Source organism: Staurois parvus, unplaced genomic scaffold, assembly GCF_062004578.1.
Source record: "Staurois parvus isolate SC_StPar_1 unplaced genomic scaffold, SC_StPar_1.0 ptg000159l, whole genome shotgun sequence".
Lineage (NCBI taxonomy): Eukaryota > Metazoa > Chordata > Amphibia > Anura > Ranidae > Staurois > Staurois parvus.
Window position 1 is genome coordinate 1,053,198 of NW_028317955.1, and position 21,114 is coordinate 1,074,311.

General features: G+C 43.4%; 1 protein-coding gene across 2 annotated transcripts in view; it reads left to right on the plus strand.

Moving 5' to 3' along the window:
- Positions 1 to 19,388, plus strand: part of LOC149463085 (hatching enzyme 1.2-like) — a 79,843-nt gene extending 60,455 nt beyond the window's left edge. For both annotated transcript variants that reach the window (XM_089675803.1, XM_089675802.1), the window contains 3 exons: positions 429 to 547; positions 3,512 to 3,719; positions 18,871 to 19,388. In XM_089675803.1, the coding sequence (XP_089531929.1) occupies positions 429 to 547; positions 3,512 to 3,719; positions 18,871 to 18,881 (338 nt within the window). In that variant the 3' untranslated portion in view covers positions 18,882 to 19,388. The remainder of the gene's footprint in view (positions 1 to 428; positions 548 to 3,511; positions 3,720 to 18,870) is intronic.
- The last annotated feature ends 1,726 nt before the right edge of the window (positions 19,389 to 21,114 follow it).

A 21,114-nucleotide genomic window follows, 5' to 3' on the forward strand; every position in this document is an offset into this window, starting at 1 on the left:
TCTCCCTGTGCCTGCGTGGGTTTCCTTAGGGTACTCTGGTTTCCTCCCACACTCCAAAGACATGCTGGTAGGTGAATTGGATCCTGTCTAAATTGGCCCTAGTATGTATATGTATGAATGTAAGTTAGGGACCTTAGATTGTACGTCCCTTGAGGGTTAGGGACTGATGTGAATGTTCAATATATATGTAAAGTGCTGCGTAAATTGACAGCGCTATATAAGTACCTGAAATAAATAAATTTCCACACTGCTTCTTTAAATTGTCTTGTCACTGCGGTCAAAAACAAACATTGAGTTTACCCTACTAATGATTTCAAAGTTGAACGAATGTTCTTAAAATGAAAAAAAAAGTGAGATTCTACAAGTGTATGGCCAGCTTTATTAGTCTTGTGTATGTTGTCACAATGCATTCCTTTCCTCTTTTTCAGTAAATTGTGGGGAATCCTTCAACAGTTCAACAGGAAACTTCTCTTCTCCTGGTTTTCCAGCTATGTACCCGAATTCCATGGACTGTGTATGGGTGTTATCCACCCCCCCAGGACACAAGGTAAATAGGAGTAACATGCGCAATCCTTCATCCGTCACACTCCAGTAACACGCCTTACATGTGCTGCTGCAGTGCGGTGTAATTCATTCTGAACGGCACACCAATGCACCTCAATACATTTGTATCACCAGGCTCCACACTTCCAGAAATACTGCATGTACCTTTTTTGTTGTATTTTGTGTTTGAAAGCTTATTTAAATTCATAGGCTTCATAAAACACATGAATGTGTGGAATGATATGTTAACATGCGTGTGCTAACGCAGCGCAGCGGTATGAAGCCAGCCTTAAAGTATAACTGATGGCAAAACTTGTAGTTTTGCAGAGTGGAGAGGGATTAGAACACATATTAGGTCTTTATTGTGTTTGTGTCCCAATTATGGAGATTCATCCTCTCTACTTGTCCTGTTTACCATTATCATTGAAAGTGAAAGAAAAATAAACCCCAAATTTTGGGTTACCCCCAAAAAAGTAATAGAGCGGAAATCTTCCAATGGGGACACTAGTCCTGGTGACCAGGGGGTCCAAAAGGAATTTCCTTAAAGTGTTACTCAACCCCGGACCCTGCATTCACTGTATCTGGTCTCCCCGGACCCTGCATTCACTGTATCTGGTCTCCCAGGACCCTGCATTCACTATATCCGGTCTCCCCGGACCCTGCATTCACTGTATCTGGTCTCCCAGGACCCTGCATTCACTGTATCCGGTCTCCCAGGACCCTGCATTCACTATATCTGGTCTCCCAGGACCCTGCATTCACTATATCTGGTCTCCCAGGACCCTAAATTCACTATATCTGGTCTCCCCGGACCCTGCATTCACTGTATCTGGTCTCCCCGGACCCTTCATTCACTGTATCTGGTCTCCCTGGACCCTGCATTCACTTTATCTGGTCTCCCCGGACCCTGCATTCACTTTATCTGGTCTCCCCGGACCCTGCATTCCCTATATCTGGTCTCCCCGGACCCTGCATTCACTGTATCTGGTCTCCCCGGACCCTGCATTCACTATATCCGGCCTCCCCGGACCCTGCATTCACTGTATCTGGTCTCCCAGGACCCTGCATTCACTGTATCTGGTCTCCCAGGACCCTGCATTCACTACATCTCATCTCCCAGGACCCTGCATTCACTGTATCTGGTCTTCCTGGACCCTGCATTCACTATATCTGGTCTCCCAGGACCCTGCAATCACTATATCTGGTCTCCCACAGTACACAGAACATCAGCAGTCTTGTGACTTCTATCAGTGTCCAGCTGAGCACTGTTAAAGCTTGTAGGAGGAGTTTTTCATTCTCCCTTGATTGTTTTATGAGGCTGCATAGCCCCTGACCCTCTGTCTGGACAGTGCTGATTGGCCCTGTTCTGATCACATGCATTCTCCCAATGAAAAAAAAACCCCTCTCTCTGGCAATACACACCAGACTGAGCATGTGCAGCTTGCCCCCAAGGCTCTGTTCTATCAGCAGATGGATTGGGGACAATAGGAGAGGATCAGAGAAGTTAGGATCAAACAGCCTTTTTACACAATGCAGAGGATTAACCCCTTAGGTTCCACAGTGAGTATAACCAGCATGCTTTACTGCAAATACAGACTGATTTTACTATTGTGGGTTTAGTAACACTTTAATTTGCAGAGATTTCCTCTCATTTCTTGTTTGGCTATAGGACAAGAAGTGAAGGGAAATCGTTGCAATGGGACACAGATGGTGAAAAAAAGTCTGACGGGTTCTAACCCTCCCTTACTCCTTCCAAAATGAAAAAAAATTCTCTGCCCTTAGTTCTACTGTAATACTTTGATATTGGAGGTACAAAAAAAATTCTGAATAGATATGATAAAAACTGGTTATAAAAGGTACAAAAGTGAATTTCTTGCTCATGTAACCAGTAATCATATCCATGATTTCTTATGAGAAATGATATCTGATTGGGTATTATAGGGAACAGCTCTGTTTTCTATATATTGTAATAAAGCAGCTGCCAGGTGGTCAGTATACTGACAGGTATATATAGTATGTCCGTGTGATAGAAGGATCAGGCCACAATGACAGTATATCTAAGGACAAAACCTTTTCTATTTTAGATGGAGTAGGGAAGGATTACAACCCCTGTTGGGTTTTTTACCATCTCTAAGGCTAGGTTCACACCTATGCAGTTTACGTTTGATCTGTTTCTGCAGTGCTTTTTGTTTTTTGCAGATGCGTTTTTTGCATGCATTTTGCGTTTTTTTTTTTCTTGTTGCTAGGCAGATTAAAACACAAAACGCATCAAAAACACAGCAAAAACACGCTACATGCTTTTCTGCAGCATATCCATTAAAGTCTATAGGACCAAAAACGCAACTTTTTGCGTTTTAATCCTAGGTTCACACCTATGCAGGTTCCGTTTGAGGCGTTTTTTTATTGCATTTTGCGTTGCATTTTTGCTCGTTTTTGATGCATTTTTTGTTTCTTTTTTTGTTGCTAGGCAGATTTTAAAATTTTTTCTAAGAATTTTTGTTCGAATTTCGCACCATTAGTGGGTCACAGCAACGGACGATTTTCGAGTGACCATCACATTTGAGTGATCGGCAATGTTGGAAATTTTTTGAAAGAGGAATGAATTTCTAATCAATGATGGGAGAATTGTGCGAGAAATGTAATTGAAAAAGAATCAAATGTGAGCTGTGACGTGGAAAGAAATGAAAATTCTTGGCCGCGAAAATCCTTTTCTGTAGCAGCATGAGCTGAAATTAAAGGCTTGGTAGGTCGAATTTCAAAATCAACAGTGGCACATCAGATTACAAAACGCACAAAAATTCCAGTTTGATAAAGAAAATTTGTTCGGGATTCTACCCGTGTATGGCCTGCATTATACTGCTTGTAGCTGAAAAATACATTTAATGAGGCATTTATGACTAAAGAGCTGCATTCATTTCTGTCTTTTATATCTGCCTGGAGTTCCCCTTTATGTTTTGTGTGGTCACAGATGACGGTACTCATTGCTCCTTTCAGCCTGGAATTGTCCAAAGGCTGCTCTTACGACTATCTCCTCTTTCAAGACGGACAAAAGCAGAAGAGAATATGCGGAGTCCTTCCTAAGCTGAGCTTCTCCTCCTCTAGCGCTTCTCTGATGGTCTACTTTCACAGCGACTCTTCTGTCCAGGCCAAAGGCTTCTACGCTACCTACTCTTTGTGTAAGTAATATGATATAGACTGGTCATATGTTACCTTCCTGCATTGGGAGCCATACCTGAACCTCCCTCATCCATGGCACTGCAAGGGGTCAGCAGGACAGGTCACCATGAGATATATCAAACATCACCTGTACCAAGGACTCTTCTGTCACCTCCTTCAGTCCATGTAGAAACAGAGAGTGAGCAGCAATGACTACTAATGTCAAATCCGCCATCTGGAAATGCCTTTTGGTATTAACCACTTGCCTACCGGTCACTTCTATCCCCTTCCTGCCCAATTTTCAGCTTTCAGCACTGTCGCACTTTGAATGACAATTGCGCGGTCATGCAACACTGTATCCATATGAAATTTAAAAAAAAAGATCTTTCTTTTAGTGGTATTTTTATCACCACTGGGGGGGGGGGTATTTTTTGCTAAACAAAGCAAGTCTACAAAAGACTGAAATATTGAAAAAAAATGTTTTTTCTAAGTTTCTATTATAAAATTTTTTAAATAAGTACTTTTTCTCCTTCACTGATGTGCACTAATGAGTCTTCACTGATGGGCGGCACTGATGGGCGTCAATGCATCACTGGTAGGCATGGACAGTCATCACTGATGGGCACTGAAAGGCAGCACTCATATATGGCACTTGTAGGCAGCACTGATAGGCAGCACTGACTCGCACTGATAGGTGGCACAGACTTGAACTGTTAGGTGGCACTGACTGGCACTGATAGGTGGCACTGACTGGCAGCACTGACTGGCACTGATAGTTGGCACTGAAGTGCACTGATAGGCACTGGTATGTAGCATTGATGGGCACTGATAGGCACTGGTATGTAGCATTGATGGGCAAGATAGGCACTGGTATGTAGCATTGATGGGCACTGATAGGCACTGGTATGTAGCGTTGATGGGCACTGACAGGTGGCATTGATGTGGCTATACTGATCATCAGGGCACTGATACCATGTGACCTGCTGTAACTAATCACAGCAGGTCACATGACAGTTGTATATGATGGATGGCTTCATTCATGCCATCCATTGTATACTAGTCTGTGTAGCTGTGATTGGTCACAGCGATCACATGCACAAGCTGGGCTAATCACAGCCCAGCTGTGTCATGTGCTTAGCTGTGGCCAAATCACAGCTAAGCACAAAGAAAAAAAAAACTTTGAATGAATCGATGTCACTCAGGTAAATGCTTGCTTATAGCAAAGTAATTCTTTGCTATAAGCAAATTGTGTAAAAAAAATAATTACTATGGTAACATTGTACTACTTTGGTCATAGTGAAATATGAAAAAAAAATCGTAAAAAAAAGAAAAAAAATGTGTAACAAATTACAAATAATAAAAAAATGAAAAAAAAAAATTTTTTTTTTATACTGTCACCAGTCAGTGTTCCTGATCACCGCCATGCCAGTTATATGATGACGCTGTACTGCACTAGTGACAGTATGTAAAAAAAAAAACAAAATTGTGAAAATAATTTTATTAATTTTTTCATTTTCCGAAGAATTATGACAAAAAAAATACAACTTCAAAAAACTCGCCATTCCTCTTATGAAGTACATCGGACTGTCTACTCTGCAAAAAGGGGTCATTTGGGGATATCTGTACTGTTCTAACATTTTTGGATCTCAAGACTTCAGGATTGATCAATATTCAGATCTATACCATAGTTTGTGAACTCTATAACTTTCCTAAAACTAAATAATACATCCTAATTGGGTTATTTTCTCCAAAGACATGTAGCAGAATACATCTTGGCCTAAATTTATGAAGAACAATTATTTATTTGCAAACGTTTATAACAGAAACAAAGAAAAACGTGTTTTTTAAAAAAAAAATTTTGGTCTTTTTTTGTTAATTTAGCAAAAATAAAAACCCCAGCGGTGATTAAATACCACCAAAAGAAAGCTCTAGTTGTGTGAAGAAAATGATAACATTTTAGTTTGGGTACAGTGTTGTATGACCGCGCAATTCACATTCAAAATGTGAGAGCGCTGAGACCTGAAAAATGGCCTGGGAGGGAGGGGGGTAAAAGTGTCCGGTATAGAATTGGTTAAAGGTTTATATGAAGCAGCTTGAAGGTTGCCAAAAGCTTTGCAAATGCATACTGAATGTTTTATAAAAGCACGCTGTTCACATTGCTCTTATACAAGCTGAATCCTGTGTGAAACAGGCGTTGGGAAGGTGGGCTGCCTGAGCCGATATCATCAGAAGTATAGGTGGTGTGGGGGTCTAATCTTCCTTTAGGGAGGATCCAGCTAACAAAGGTGTAGCTGAGGAGGGTGCCTCTAACCAATGATCCCGGTAAAGCAATAGATTGTTGTTTACAAGTGGCTTCCAAAAAGAGAAGTACAGTAGGTGGTGCAGTTTTTCCCCAATGTATGACTATGTAGGCAATAGACTACTTTCACACTGCTCTGTTGAAAAAAATGCATATGCATCCCCATTAGGCAAGCTCTTCCCACAAGTGCACTGCGTTTTTGATGCGTTTCTAGATGTTTTTGATGCCGTTTATATTCATTTCAATGGAGGGATGCGTTTTTGGTGCTTTTTTGCAAACATGCAGCAAGCAGGACTTTTAAAAATGCAATTGAAGCTCAACAGGCCAGTGTGAAGAACTCCCTAGGATTTATAGGGATGCATCTTTCTTCCACTTTTTTTAACTGAACAAAAGTGGATCAGTGTAAAGGCAGTCTTCCTCAATGCTGGGGGACCTACCGCACCATCTAACTCTTTCCTCCCCAGCCTGACTGTCCCTGGCCTGCCTAGGGTGGTCTGCATGAATGTGGTCTGTCAAAGAACACCCACTCCTCCATATTGACAACCCATCAAGGTATTTAGATATATATTCATTACTCTTGGGAGACAACCCACTGCTTGCATTAGGATTTTGTGATGTATAACACCTCTCACCTGCCAACCTTCATTGCATAGAGAAGTACAGAGACCCAGTGATGTCCTTACTGGCTCTAAAATAAGGTATGTAATGAAAAACGGAAAGGCTTTATTTAACAATGTATTAACATTTAGGCAGAGAGGGAAAAATAGAAGCAGATTAAACTTCAGTTTTATGTCCTCTGGTAGCATCATCCTATGCAGGTGAAATGCAACTTCTGGTTGAGGAGCGATCACGGTGTTCTGTAATTTCCCAGAGATGTAGGAAAACTGGTATCGCTGACGAAGATGACTTACATCTGATATACGACTTTCCTGAGGCTCTTTGTGTGCCGGCTCAGATATATTTTTATTGAACCATTTAAATGTCACCTTGTAGGTTGCTCAAGGCTGTCCTGTAATATGCTTTAAAATTGGGGTGTTGGCAGTAAAATTATGTAAACCTTTTCATAAACAGCTGTAAAGGAATCCAAAGCTTCTAATGTGACATTTGTTGGACACTACAGTGAGTTTATAGTATAACATTCCCCGTCAGATCGCCGTGTTGTCAGCTGTGCTGTCCTGACTGTCCATAGATCACCTGGTGGAGTCCTGTTTAGCCTAGATAAGTGACAGTTACGGGTCAGACTCACACTGAATGTCTGATCTCGGGGATGGGACACATGTAGATCTATAACAGGGTATTGAATTCAAATTCACATAGGTCCAGTTAGTAAAATTTCCTTCCAGCAGAGGTCCGAATCACATGTTTGATTCTTAATGGCACCTCTGTGTATTGGCAAACACAGCACGTTTTTGCAGTTGCCAAACCACATGGTACCAAAGTACCATGCAACTCGGTATGGCGCCATTTAAAAAAAGGGGTCAGGGACTTCATCCTCTGCGTTTCTGCATATAAGGAACCTAGCCTCTGATCCTTCACACCACAGTCCTGTTATTACATCCGTCTTCTCAGTTCTCCCTTCACATTATAGTCCTTAGTCCCCCTTCACATTCTTGTCCTCGGCCCCCCTTTATATCACCCCCTTCTTCAAATTGCCATTCCCGCCCCCTTTCACATTTCTGTCCTCACGCCCTTTATAGCACCCCCTTCACATTCCTGTCCTCACCCCTTTTATAGCACCCCCCTTCACTCTGCATTCCCCAACCCCCCCTTCACATTTCTGTCCTCACTCCATTTATAGCATTCTCTGTTACCCCTAGAGATGGTTGTGCATGAAAATCCCAGCAGATCAGCAGTTTTTGAAATACTCAGACCAGCCTGTCTGGCACCAACAACAATGCCACATTTAGGGCTCGGTTCACACTTGGCTGTTTTACCAACGCTTGCCAAACGCCCCTATAGCGTTTGGCAAGTGTTGGTCCGGCGTTTGCGGAGCGTTTTTAAACGCTCCGCAAACGCCGCATGCGCGGTTTAGTGGGGGTTGCTAGGCGTTTGCCGAGCGTTAATAACGCCCCACAAACGCCTATAATGCAGTTTGAATGGTGTTACCGCTCCGCAAACGCCCCGCAACCGCGTCGCACCATAGACGAGAATAGGAGGCTTCAAAGCCTCCTGACTCGACCAGAGGCGTCCGTTTTGCCGCGACGCGATGCAAACACTCCCGTTAGAACAGCACCATGTGCTGTAATGTGCAGAATTGGCAGAGGCGTTTGGGAAGCGGTAAAAACGCTTCCCAAATGCCTCTCTGCCGCCTGCACACAACGCTAGTGTGAACGTAGCCTTAAAGTCACTTCAATCCCCTTTCTTCCCCATTCTGATGCTTGGTTTGAACTTCAGCAAGTCATCTTCACCAAATCTACATGCCTAAATGCACTGAGTTGCTGCCATGTGATTGGCTGATTAGCAATTTGTGTTACCAAGCAATTGAACTGGTGTACCTAATAAAATGGCCATGATTGGCCCTGAAAGTTCTTGCAAGGTAGGGCTTCATCATGTATGTCTGCCTTGGACAACCTATCCTGCTAGTGTGAAACTGACTACTGACAGGACTTTGTTATGAGAGAATTACCAAAAAACGACATCTAGTGTAAAGTGGATTTCCAAATTAAATAGGATTCTTCTGTCCAGGGGATTTTACCATTTCCAGGCACAGCAAATAAAAATCTGTAATGATTGTTATTTGCTATAATGATCTTTATTTTCAGAACAGAAAGATCTGAAAATAACAACCACACAGCCGATAATTATTGATCATGCTTTATACCAGGGATGCTCAACCCGTGGCCTGGGGAACCCTCTGATGTGGCCTGCGATCTCAAACCAGAGAAGCACATGCCCAGGGTTGGCAAGCTGTTGATCACGATCTGGGTTTGCTGACCCACCATCCCAGAGCACCAGAGAGAGTGCTGCGCCGGAGGCAGAGGAAGAAGGCGGCCGCATTAGCAGATGCTTCCTCTCTACTGCCGGCTCCTGTCTCAGACAGAGCAATGCCAAGTGTACTTTGCTTGAGATGTTTTCAGCAGCCTGGAGAGCGATGCCAGCAGAAGCTGCAAGAGGAAAAGAAGGTCAAGGTATTAACCTCCCTAGCAGTCTTATTATGTCCATATTTCTGTGCTCAGGGTACATTTTTTTGCACGGAAATATATATTTTTTTTATTGTAGGCCTGTAAGTTTTAGGAATAACTCACTGAAATCTGTCCGAACAATAGTCTTGTAAACATCCCGGGTATGATAAAATTTGAAACCCGAAATCATAAATTATAATTTAATACATAATCATAAAAAATAATAATACATTTAATTCAATAATATAATCAAACTAGACACTGAAATTTGAAATATAGCGCCAAGTTCGCACATCACCGAGCAAAGTTGCAAAATCGTTTTCAGTGTGATGACGAATTTCCCCACAAATCATTATCACTCAATTCTGCAAGTGGTTCTGATTTACTATCGCTGTTCTCTAGCCGGTCTAAAACCACTTTTGACCTAAAGGGACACTTTTTGGACGCCGTGGACATTTCTCAGTTTCCAGGCAGAAAGAACAGTAAAAATGCAGGCAGGGCACAGGACAAAGCACTCGGGACAAAATGTATGTGAAATGGTTTGATACAGGAATGTTTTACTATGCGATTTTAGTGAATGTCACTTTTTGTCATTTTCCAATTTCCCGCCAGTAGCGCCCCCCGTATGTCCCGACGTCTTAGGGGACGGAACCAAGAAGACAGATGCCGGCATCCGCCGGAGGACATTACAGGGGACACTGCAGGAGGGACATCGCGGGAGCGTAGGACAAGATAAGAGAAGAACAGATCCCGGAGCAACGCTGCATAGTATTCCCGAGTGTAGCTCGGGGTCACCGCTTGTGGTGCTGAAACTTTACCCCGAGCTACACTCGGGAATACCGCCAGGGGGGTTACACAACACATACACTGTGCTTATACATTGGGCATATTAGCATATATATATATATAAAAGGGTTAACAACTATTAGGCCACTTTTACAACTTTCCTGCACTGAGCCATAGACTTCTATTATATCTTGCGGGTTTGGTGAACTTTCTAAAAACACACCAAAACTCCTGACTGTAGGAGTTTCGGTGCACATTCAGAAAAGGGACAAACAACCACAAGATATACTAGAGGTCTATGGCAAATCTCAGCCAAACCACAAGAAATCTGCAGGTGCACTGCGCTGCATCCACGGTGCAGGTAAACCGCAGTGCATCAGTGTGAAAGCAGCCTTATAGGGGGCTCAGGATAGTAAGGGCACATTTACATGTGCGGTTTGAGGGGCCGTAAAACCCCATATTTGAGACATGTTTTACCTCCCCCAACCACTGGTGTAGCATTAGGGGTCACAATGGCAACCCCACCCCATGCAGCCTCCCTGTCACATGCTGTTTTTGCATTTGGACAGGAGGTTCAGCATATACAGGACCGTTCCTCCCCATTTACACCTGCTACCATTGAAAGACGGTTTTTTGTCCCGTCCCTCCCTCTAGCATTCAGTGGCTGCTAGAGGAAAAAAATCATTATGCTAATAAAAAGAAAAAAAAAATTGAAATTCTGGATCGTTTATTTCATTGTGGCCCATGACTGGTTACCAAATCACTTAAGAGGCCCTCGCTTTTTGAAAGGTTGAGCACCCTGGCGTTATACTGTAGTTTACTGAAATGAGTCTTAATACAATGATCAAAAAAAATGAAGTGAAATAAAGGAACACCTTTTAATCAGAGAATAGCATCAAGTCAGTTAAACTCCTGGAATATTGATCTGGTCAGTTAAGTACCAGAGGGGGTTGTTAATCAGTTTCAGCTGCTTTCGTGGTAATGAAATTAACAACAGGCGCACTAGATGGGCAACAATGAGACGACCCCCAAAACAGGAATGGTTTTACAGGTGGAGGCCACTGACATTTTTTCCCTACTCATATTTTCTGACTGTTTTTCACTAGTTTTGCATTTGGCTAGGGTCAGTGTCACTACTGGTAGCATGAGGCGATACCTGGACCCTACAAAGGTTGTGCAGGCTGTCCAACTCCTCCAGGATGGCACATCAATGTGTGCCATTGCCTTCTGGCTTTTGGTTTGCTGTGTCTCCCAGCACAGTCTCAAGAGCATGGAGGAGATTCTAGGAGACAGGCAGTTACTTTAGGTGAGCTGGACAGGGCCATAGAAGGTCCTTAACCCATCAGCAGGACCGGTATCTGCTCCTTTGTGCAAGGAGGAACCGGATGAGCACTGCCAGAGCCCTACAAAATGACCTCCAGCAGGCCACTGGTGTGATTGTCTCTGACCAAACAATCAGAAATAGACTTCATGAGGGTGGCCTGAGGGCCCAACATCCTCTAGTGAGCCCTGTTTTCACTGCTTGGCACCATAGAGCTCGATTGGCATTTGCCATTGAACACCAGAATTGGCAGGTCCGCCACTGGCACCCTGTGCTTGTCAGATGAGAGCAGGTTCACCCTGAGCACATGTGACAGACGTGAAAGGGTTTGGAGAAGACGTGGAGAACGTTCTGCTGCCTGTATCTTTGTCCAGCATGACCGTTTTGGTGGTGGGTCAGTGATGGTCTGGGGGAGGCATATCCATGGAGGGACGCACAGACCTCTACAGCCTAGACAATGACACCCTGACTGCTATTAGGTATCAGGATGAACTCCTTGGACCCATTGTCAGACCCTATGCGGGTGCAGTGGGTTCTGGGTTCCTCCTGGTGCATGACAATGGCCAGCCTCATATGGTGAGAGTATGCAGACAGTTCCTGGAGGATGAAGGAATTGATACCATTGAATGACCCTCACGCTCGCCTGACCTAAATCTAATAGAACACCTCTGGGATATCATGTTTCGGTCCATCCGACGCCGCCAGGTTGTTCCTCAGACTGTCCAGGAGCTCAGTGATTCCCTGGTCCAGATCTGGGAGGAAATACCCCAGGACACCATCCGTCGTCTCATTAGGAGCATGCCCCGATGTTGTCAGGCGTGCATACAAACACGTGGGGGCCATACAAACCACTGAGGACCATTTTGAGTTGTTGCAATGAAATTTCAGCAAAATGGACTAGCCTGCTGCATAACTTTTTCACTTTGATTTTCTTTGAATTCAGTCCTCTGTAGGTTGATCATTTTCATTTCCATCAAACGATGGGGCATCCTTACATTCCTAACACATTACCCAGTCCATATCAGTATAGAGATCCAGCATGATATGTTTCCCCAGTGAGATCTGATGTGTTTTCAAAGTGTTCCTTTAATTTTTTTTGAGCAGTGTATTTCTTCTACAACTCCATCTCTTCCATCTCAGGCATTCAAGGCTGCTCACCGGAAAATATATATATATATAAAGAAACAGCCCGTTCACCGTGTACAGCCTATGAGCCCATGTGAACGAGGCCTAGTCAGTCTTTTCTTATTTATTTATTTTGTAACTGTAAGGGACAGTCTTGGCTCTGATCACAATGTAATATTCTTCCTTTGATCACTGAAGACTTTAATCATCTTTAATGACAGATGATTATATTATGGAATATTGCAACTCTGACCTCATCCATGAAATAAAACAACATCACGAATCTCCTTGTTCATATCACTAGTATATTTGTATCATAATAAAATCTCTTACTGACGACAATGTAGGCAATGGATGAAAATTGGTCGGGGAAATTAAAGTGGACAAATATTCTTTTATTTTCAGAATGAATTCCTGACCCCAAGAATTTATTTTTATTTTCTCTGTAAAAAAAAAAAACCACACCCAACCCTTGAGCTTCAGGGTTAGGCAGGTCATACACTACTAGATTTTCGGCAAAAAAATTCTCATCAGTACATTCGATGAGGTACTTTAACGTACACTTTTCAATTTTGATGTGCATGAACTTTCCTGAAGGAAAACCACATTCAGTCCGGCTTCACACTAATGCGGTGCAGGACACCACATATAATTCACACACGAAACGCATTCCTGTGCACACATGCAATGTCTGGGTAGTGCGATTTGAGCCATACATGCTGTATGGCTCAAATCTCATCGCATCCACACCAAAAAGGTGCAGGCCCCTTTTTTTGTCTTTTTTTACCTGCAAGTGAAACGCATCGTATGGGTGTTCTCAGCCATGCAATGCAATTTCTGGCGATCATATTGCGTTTTGTGATCTGCTTCAGGGTGTCATTAATTTGACATTGACACCCGCACCAGATCGCATGAACGCCATGTGACTGTAATGCGGTGCAGGGAACGTACAGGATTTGCAGCATTTCCCACACCGCATTAGTGTTAACCGGGATCACGGTTAGTATTTCATTCCTTTGAGAAAACTATTCCATCCCGTGAACACTGCAATCAAAAGCAACTGTCAATTTGACCCCACTGATGATTAGAAAATCAAAAAATGTTCCTGAAATTAAAAGTTTTTCAAACAAAATTCTACAAGTGTATAACCAGCCCTAGATGGATCAAATCTTTGTCGGTTCAGCAGGGACCAGCCACGATTCCATCCATCTATGGGCAGCCTGGTTGTACTGAAGTCGATTCATTGATCGACTTCAGTACAACCAGCCTGTCAGATTTTTTGCATGCAATTACTAGCAGCAGCTAGAGCTGCCAATAGAGATCATTGTGTTCTGCTGGCATGGAAGGACCCCCGCCAGCAGAACACAAGAGCGCTGCAGAAAGAATTCCCCCATCAACACTGTGTCTATGGAGGAAATCAAGCAAACTGCTTTCCTGCAACCCGTGGTTGCATGGAAAAAATTTGCATCATCTATGGCTTGCCATAGTGTGCCCAGGCAAGGTGTCACCAGGTCTTCCTGGGAAGAATGATGGGATCTGTCTGCCACGTGCATTTCTTCAGCCTTCCCCCAGTGATTACTAGTGATTCACTTGGTGTTTCTGGAAGGTCGCAAAGAAGGAGGCAGTAACCAGCTGATGGTGATGGATTTTTACACTGGCAGGTCATAGAGATAGAGGCAGCAAGTTGGGTGTTTTTTTTTTTATCACCAGGTGGTGAATAAAGCAGCAAGGGGCTGATGTGTGTGTGACAGGTGTACATCCAATCAAAGCCATAAATTTTAGTGCACATAGATTTATAATTGTGTCATCTCTTCGCCAGCATCTCAGTCTTTGTGGTAGACACCAGAAAAATAGATTGCTTCTAATGCTGAAGAAAAACAAAGAAGGATTGCAAGGAGGAGTACTGTGATCTCTTCTATAGGCAATATATACCTTCTACACTTTAATTAGAATGCAAGCGCTTTACATGAGAAATGTTTTCAATGCTAGGTCTGCTTTAAAATGTTCTGGTGCCGTGTCAACAGAAACGTAATGCTTCCAGCTTCACCACCTTTAAACAAGCGTTTGGCTGATGAAGTCGCCAGTAGCAAACTACTCCGTGTTCTGACAAAGCAGAGAGTTGGCAGATGTCCTTGTCACCCGATTCTTGTCTTGGTCCGACAAAACAACCATCCAAAGAGATGGGCGAATCTCACTGAAAAGCAGCCCCTACGCTGAACTCCTATATCATGCACATATGAATATCGCAGGAATAACATATATGAATAGCAGGGCTTGAAAAAGTGCGAGGAGAAATTCCTCTGTGGCGAGCGGCTGCAAGCACAGATGAAGCATGGAGCGACTGCACCTGCGCTCCAAGCCTCATTGTGAAGCCGAGTTCCGGTTTACAACTTCTGGTTTCCGGCTTCTGCAGCACCGCCGGTGAGGGGACAGGTGCAGGAGAGGTCCGCTCTCCTCCGCTGAGAGAAGACACCCTCTCCACCGCCGCGGGGGACAGTAAGTACTGTATACAACATGTCCTATCACTATAATGGAGTACAGGGGAGCTGTATACATGTCATATCACTATAATGGAGTACAGGGGAGGGGGATATACATTACTGTATACATGTCATATCACTATAATGGAGTACAGGGGAGCTGGGATATACATTACTGTATACACGTCATATCACTATAATGGAGTACAGGGGAGGGGGATATACATTACTGTATACATGTCATATCACTATAATGGAGTACAGGGGAGGGGGGATATACATTACTGTATACATGTCATATCACTATAATGGAGTACAGGGGAGGGGGATATACATTACTGTATACACGTCATATCACTATAATGGAGTACAGGGGAGGGGGGATATACATTACTGTATACATATCCTATCACTATAATGGAGTACAGGGGAGGGGGATATACATACTGTATACATGTCATATCACTATAATGGAGTACAGGGGAGGGGGGATATACATTACTGTATACATGTCATATCACTATAATGGAGTACAGGGGAGGGGGATATACATTACTGTATACATGTCATATCACTATAATGGAGTACGGGGGAGGGGGGATATACATTACTGTATACACGTCATATCACTATAATGGAGTACGGGGGAGGGGGGATATACATTACTGTATACACGTCATATCACTATAATGGAGTACGGGGGAGGGGGGATATACATTACTGTATACATGTCATATCACTATAATGGAGTACGGGGGAGGGGGGTATACATTACTGTATACATGTCATATCACTATAATGGAGTACAGGGGAGGGGGATATACATTACTGTATACATGTCATATCACTATAATGGAGTACAGGGGAGGGGGATATACATTACTGTATACACGTCATATCACTATAATGGAGTACGGGGGAGGGGGGATATACATTACTGTGTACAGACATAGCAGCCTCCGCATTTTTATAGCAGGTTTCCCTTACTATTTAGCAGTTGTATGTGGAATACCAGGTGTGACAATGTAATGCTTGCCGCGGGGCACTATGGTGACTAGTCAGACAGTCAAATCACAGAATTCCCAACACACACATTCCTGGCGATGGCTGTTCAATAGAGCTGGGTGCTGCAGTGACCACAGGCAGGGAACCTAGTACACTAGATGTAAAGAAATATCACCAGCACACCAAGGATTCCTCAAACAGGTCCAAAGTTTTATTCCATGGTCCCTTGCCTGACGAAGGGGCCCAGCGTGGCTCCGAAATGTTGTCCTCGGCTACACTATATGACCATGAAATAAACCTTTGGTTCTGTTTGAGGAATGCTTAGTGTGCTGGTGATGTTTCTTTACATGGAGTCACACAGTCATTCATAGTCAAGTGTGTTTTGACATGTTCTAAATGGCACTCACCTGGATCACAGACTAGTTGATTCTTTACAGTGGTCTATACGGGGTAGTAGAAGAAATAACACGTGTACAGAGGTCTATACGGTGTAGAAGGAGAAATAACACGTGTACAGTAGTCTATATGGGGTAGTAGAAGAAATAACGTGTACAGTGGTCTATACAGGGTAGTAGAAGAAATAACATGTGTACAGTGGTCTATACGAGGGAGAATGAGAAATAACATGTGTACAGTGGTCTATACGAGGGAGAATGAGAAATAACACGTGTACAGTGGTTTATACGGGGGAGAAGGAGAAATAACACGTGTACAGTGGTCTATACGGGGGAGAAGGAGAAATAACACGTGTACAGTGGTCTATACGGGGGAGAAGGAGAAATAACACGTGTACAGTGGTCTATACGGGGAGGAGAAATAACACGTGTACAGTGGTCTATACGGGGGAGAAGGAGAAATAACACGTGTACAGTGGTCTATACGGGGAAGTAGAAGAAAAAAAGCGTGTACAGTGGTCTATACGGAGTAGCAGAAGAAATAACACGTGTACAGTAGTCTATACGGGGTAGTATAAGAAATAACACGTGTACAGTGGTCTATACGGGGTAGTATAAGAAATAACACGTGTACAGTGGTCTATACGGAGTAGCAGAAGAAATAACACGCGTAAAGTGATCTATACGGGGGAGAAGGAGAAATAACACGCGTACAGTGGTCTATACGGGGGAGAAGGAGAAATAACATGTGTACAGTAGTCTATACGGGGGAAGTAGAAGAAATAACACGTGTACAGTAGTCTATACGGGGGAAGTAGAAGAAATAACACGCGTACAGTGGTCTATACAGGGTAGTAAAAGAAATAACGCGCGCAGTGGTCTATACGGGGTAGTAGAAGAAGTAACACGTGTACAGTAGTCTATATGGGGGAGAAGAAGAAATAACATGTGTACAGTAGTCTATATGGGATAGTAGAAGAAGTAACACGCATACAGTGGTCTATACGGGGTAGTAGAAAGAGTAACACGCGTACAGTGGACTATACGGGGTAGTAGAAGAAATAACACGTGTACAGTAGTCTATACGGGGTAGTAGAAGAAGTAAAGCGTGTACAGTGGTCTATACGAGGTAGTAGAAGAAATAACACGCGTACAGTGGTCTATACGAGGTAGTAGAAGAAATAACACGTGTACAGTAGTCTATACGGGGTAGTAGAAGAAGTAAAGCGTGTACAGTACTCTATACGGGGTAGTAGAAGAAGTAACACGCATACAGTGGTGTATACGGGGTAGTAGAAGAAGTAACACGTGTACAGTGGCCTGTATGGAGTAGTAGAAGAAATAACACGTGTACAGTGGTCTATATGGAGTAGTAGAAGAAGTAAAGCGTGTACAGTAGTCTATACGGGGTAGTAGAAGAAAAAAAGCGTGTACAGTGGTCTATACGAGGTAGTAGAAGAAATAACACGTGTACAGTAGTCTATACGAGGTAGTAGAAGAAATAACACGTGTACAGTAGTCTATACGGGGTAGTAGAAGAAGTAAAGCGTGTACAGTACTCTATACGGGGTAGTAGAAGAAGTAACACGCGTACAGTGGTGTATACGGGGTAGTAGAAGAAGTAACACGTGTACAGTGGCCTGTATGGAGTAGTAGAAGAAATAACACGTGTACAGTGGTCTATATGGAGTAGTAGAAGAAATAACATTGTGCATTACACTGTTGGCAGAAAATGAGTAACATGAATCAGGAGAAGTGGATTAGCATCAAATTCTGCATAAAAATTGGCCAACGTGCGAGTGAATCTTTTTTTAAGTAACAGGCTTAGGGTGAAAATTCCATGAAGAACCCAAGTGTTTTTAAATGGCAGAGGTGGTTTAAAAGCGGGGCGGGAAGATGTCCACGATGATTCAAAAACAGTCAAACAACATTGTTACGTGGAAATTCTGAAAAGGTTATGGAAATTTGTTTAGAGAACTCTGGCTTGACAGTTGGATTACCCACCACGACAATGCTCCTGCACACGACGTGTTAAGAGTTCCTGGCCCACAAATCCATTCCGAAACTTGACCAACCACCTTATTTCTCTGACTGTTTCCAAAAAAAATGCCTTAAAAGGACACAGATTTGATGACATTCCGGACATCCAGAGTAGCGCTACAAAAATACTGCTCAGCGCTCTGAAAAACTAGTTCCAGGAATGTTTCTGGCCGTGGCACAGTAGTCTAGAAAAGTGTGTCGCTTCACAAGGGAAATACTTGGTAGATGACAACCGCTAACGTATAGATAAACAAATATTTTTTTGTTATAGTCCATTCCAGGAAATAATCGGTCACACCTGGTATATACCAGCCTTGGACCTCAGCTTCTGGATGCTTTCCTGATCCCCATGGGATCCAGGGGACACTGAGGACCCCAAATCTTGATGATTAAGCTCTGCCACTGTACAGGAATGCCTTCTTGTGAGATGTAAGATCCTCAGCTGCACGGTTTTATACAGCCCTAGTGATTTAGGATGGCGGGGGAGGAGTTACTAAATACTTCTTAGTTTCTGCAGAATTCAAATGGAAGAAAAGTTTTTAAAACAACTTGCCTCAGAAAATTTATGGTTTAGTTAATTTTTTTTTCTTCTTTACAGCTCCTGTATAATGAAGAGTCCTTTAACTCTATGGACATCTGCAGCCTGTATTTTGGCCACTAGGTGGCGCTATGGTACTTGTATTCCCATTACAGACACCTACAGTATATATACTGATACTGATGTACAAAGGAACTAATGCTGTTACTTAGGGGCTGTTTACTGTATAAAGGTCAGCACAATAATTGGCTTTTGGTTTTTTTTGCAATGACATTTTGCTTGTCCTTCTACTATGTTATGAAAAATTAACAGGAAATGCCAGACTGTGCAAAAATGGTGGGAAATCGACAAAATCTGCCAAAATGTATGTAGCAAATGTCACAAAGACCGTCAAGTGCATCTTCTAATATTACTTTTTATCAAATTCCATCTTAATTGCCAGTTTCTGCCTTTTTTGAAAGCTTGCCTTATCTGTACATCCCGCTCCCTCTGGCTGCCTTTATACTCGGACGCCGCACACATAAAACATGAATGTAAAGGTTTCACACGGCATCATAAATAAAAGAGCACAAAAATGAGAGCGACTTTTTTTTCTACTTTCAGGTAAAGTGAATTTGCTCTTTGCCATGCAGGATAGAAGCAATAGGTTCTCGCTCTTCTCCCCGTCCTCAGCATTTACTTACCTACCTTTCACATACCTGGTGCTCTGTTCAGATGTGGAGAGTGAGGGAAGAGCACAGTGTAAGCTCATCTCAGATTTTCAGTCGGAGCTTACACAGAGTTGACTGTCTCCTTAATCCATGTGACTATGTGCTGCTCGGGACTGAGTTTTATAGCGACCCTCTCAAGGCAAAAAAAAAAAAAAAGCCACAAGGAGCCCTGCAACAGCATTGAGTCCAGTATAGTTTCTTCTTAGACCCATGCCTCCGCCATAATAGCACAGCAGCCTCTGTCAGTGTAGTTAGCAAGATTGTCTGATGTCTGTGTCCCCCACCATGCTCCATGAATCCATCTGCCAATTCCTGTGTTTCTGCTGAGTCCTGTAACAAGGGGTTGGAGGAAGAACACGCAGTGCACGGCGGAGGACACAGATATGCAACATTCCCCAGGAAAGTCTGAGACACGGACAGAAGCTGTAGCGTTGGAACGAGATGGAGGTGGGTGACTTGGGCCGGAGAAAAGAATACACTGTGTATTTTTTTCAGGATGCCCATATTTGCATTATTTATCTGTGAAACCCAATGGGTTCTACCAGGGGATCCTTGAGCTGTGGTTGATTGACCTCCCATTTGGTGGTCTCTGCATGGTCTAAGGGTCAACACCACTTGGCAAAGCCAGCAGCATGAACCCAATGGGCTCTTTCAGGGGATCCTTGAGCTGTGGGTGATTGACCTCCTATTTGGTGGTCCCTGCATGGTCCAGGGTCAACACCCCTTGGAAAAGCCAGCAGCATGAACCCAATAGGTTCTTCCAGGGGATCCTTGAGCTGTAGTTGATTGACCTCTCTTTTGGTGGTCCCAGCATGGTCCAGGGTCAACACCCCTTAGCAAAGCCAGCAGCAAGAACCCAATGGGTTCATCCAGGGGATCCTTGAGCTGTGGTTGATTGACCTCCCATTTGGTGGTCTCTGCATGGTCCAGGGGTCAACACCACTTGGCAAAGCCAGCAGCATGAACCCGATGGGTTCTTCCTGGGGATCCTTGAGCTGTGGTTGATTGACCTCCCATTTGGTGGTCTCTGCATGTTCCAGGGGTCAACACCACTTGGCAAAGCCAGCAGCATGAACCCAATGGGTTCATCCAGGGGATCCTTGAGCTGTGGGTGATTGACCTCCCATTTGGTGGTCGCTGCATGGTCCAGGGGTCAACATCACATGGCAAAGCCAGCAGCATGAAGCCAATGACTTAAGCCAGCCATAAACAAATTAGAATTCAGCTGGTTAAACAGGAACTGGTTGAATTTCAATCCATCTACGGGCTGGCTGATTGTACTGGTCGATCTATTGGTGGACTTCAGTACAACCAGCGTGTTGTGTTTTTTAATACAAATACTGCCATCAGCTTTAGCCGCCAGCAGTAATCATTGTATTTTGATAGTGGGGAAACCTCCCAATGGCAGAATACAATAGCACAGTAGGAGGGATCCCCCATCAACATGGACTGCGTTGAAGGGGTGTCAAGCAATTTTCTTTCTTTCAAACTGTGGTTGAAGGAAAGAAAAATGCTTAAAGTGTTACTAAACCCACAACAGTAATATCAGTCTGTATATGCAGTAAAGCATGCTTGTTATACTCACTGTGGAACC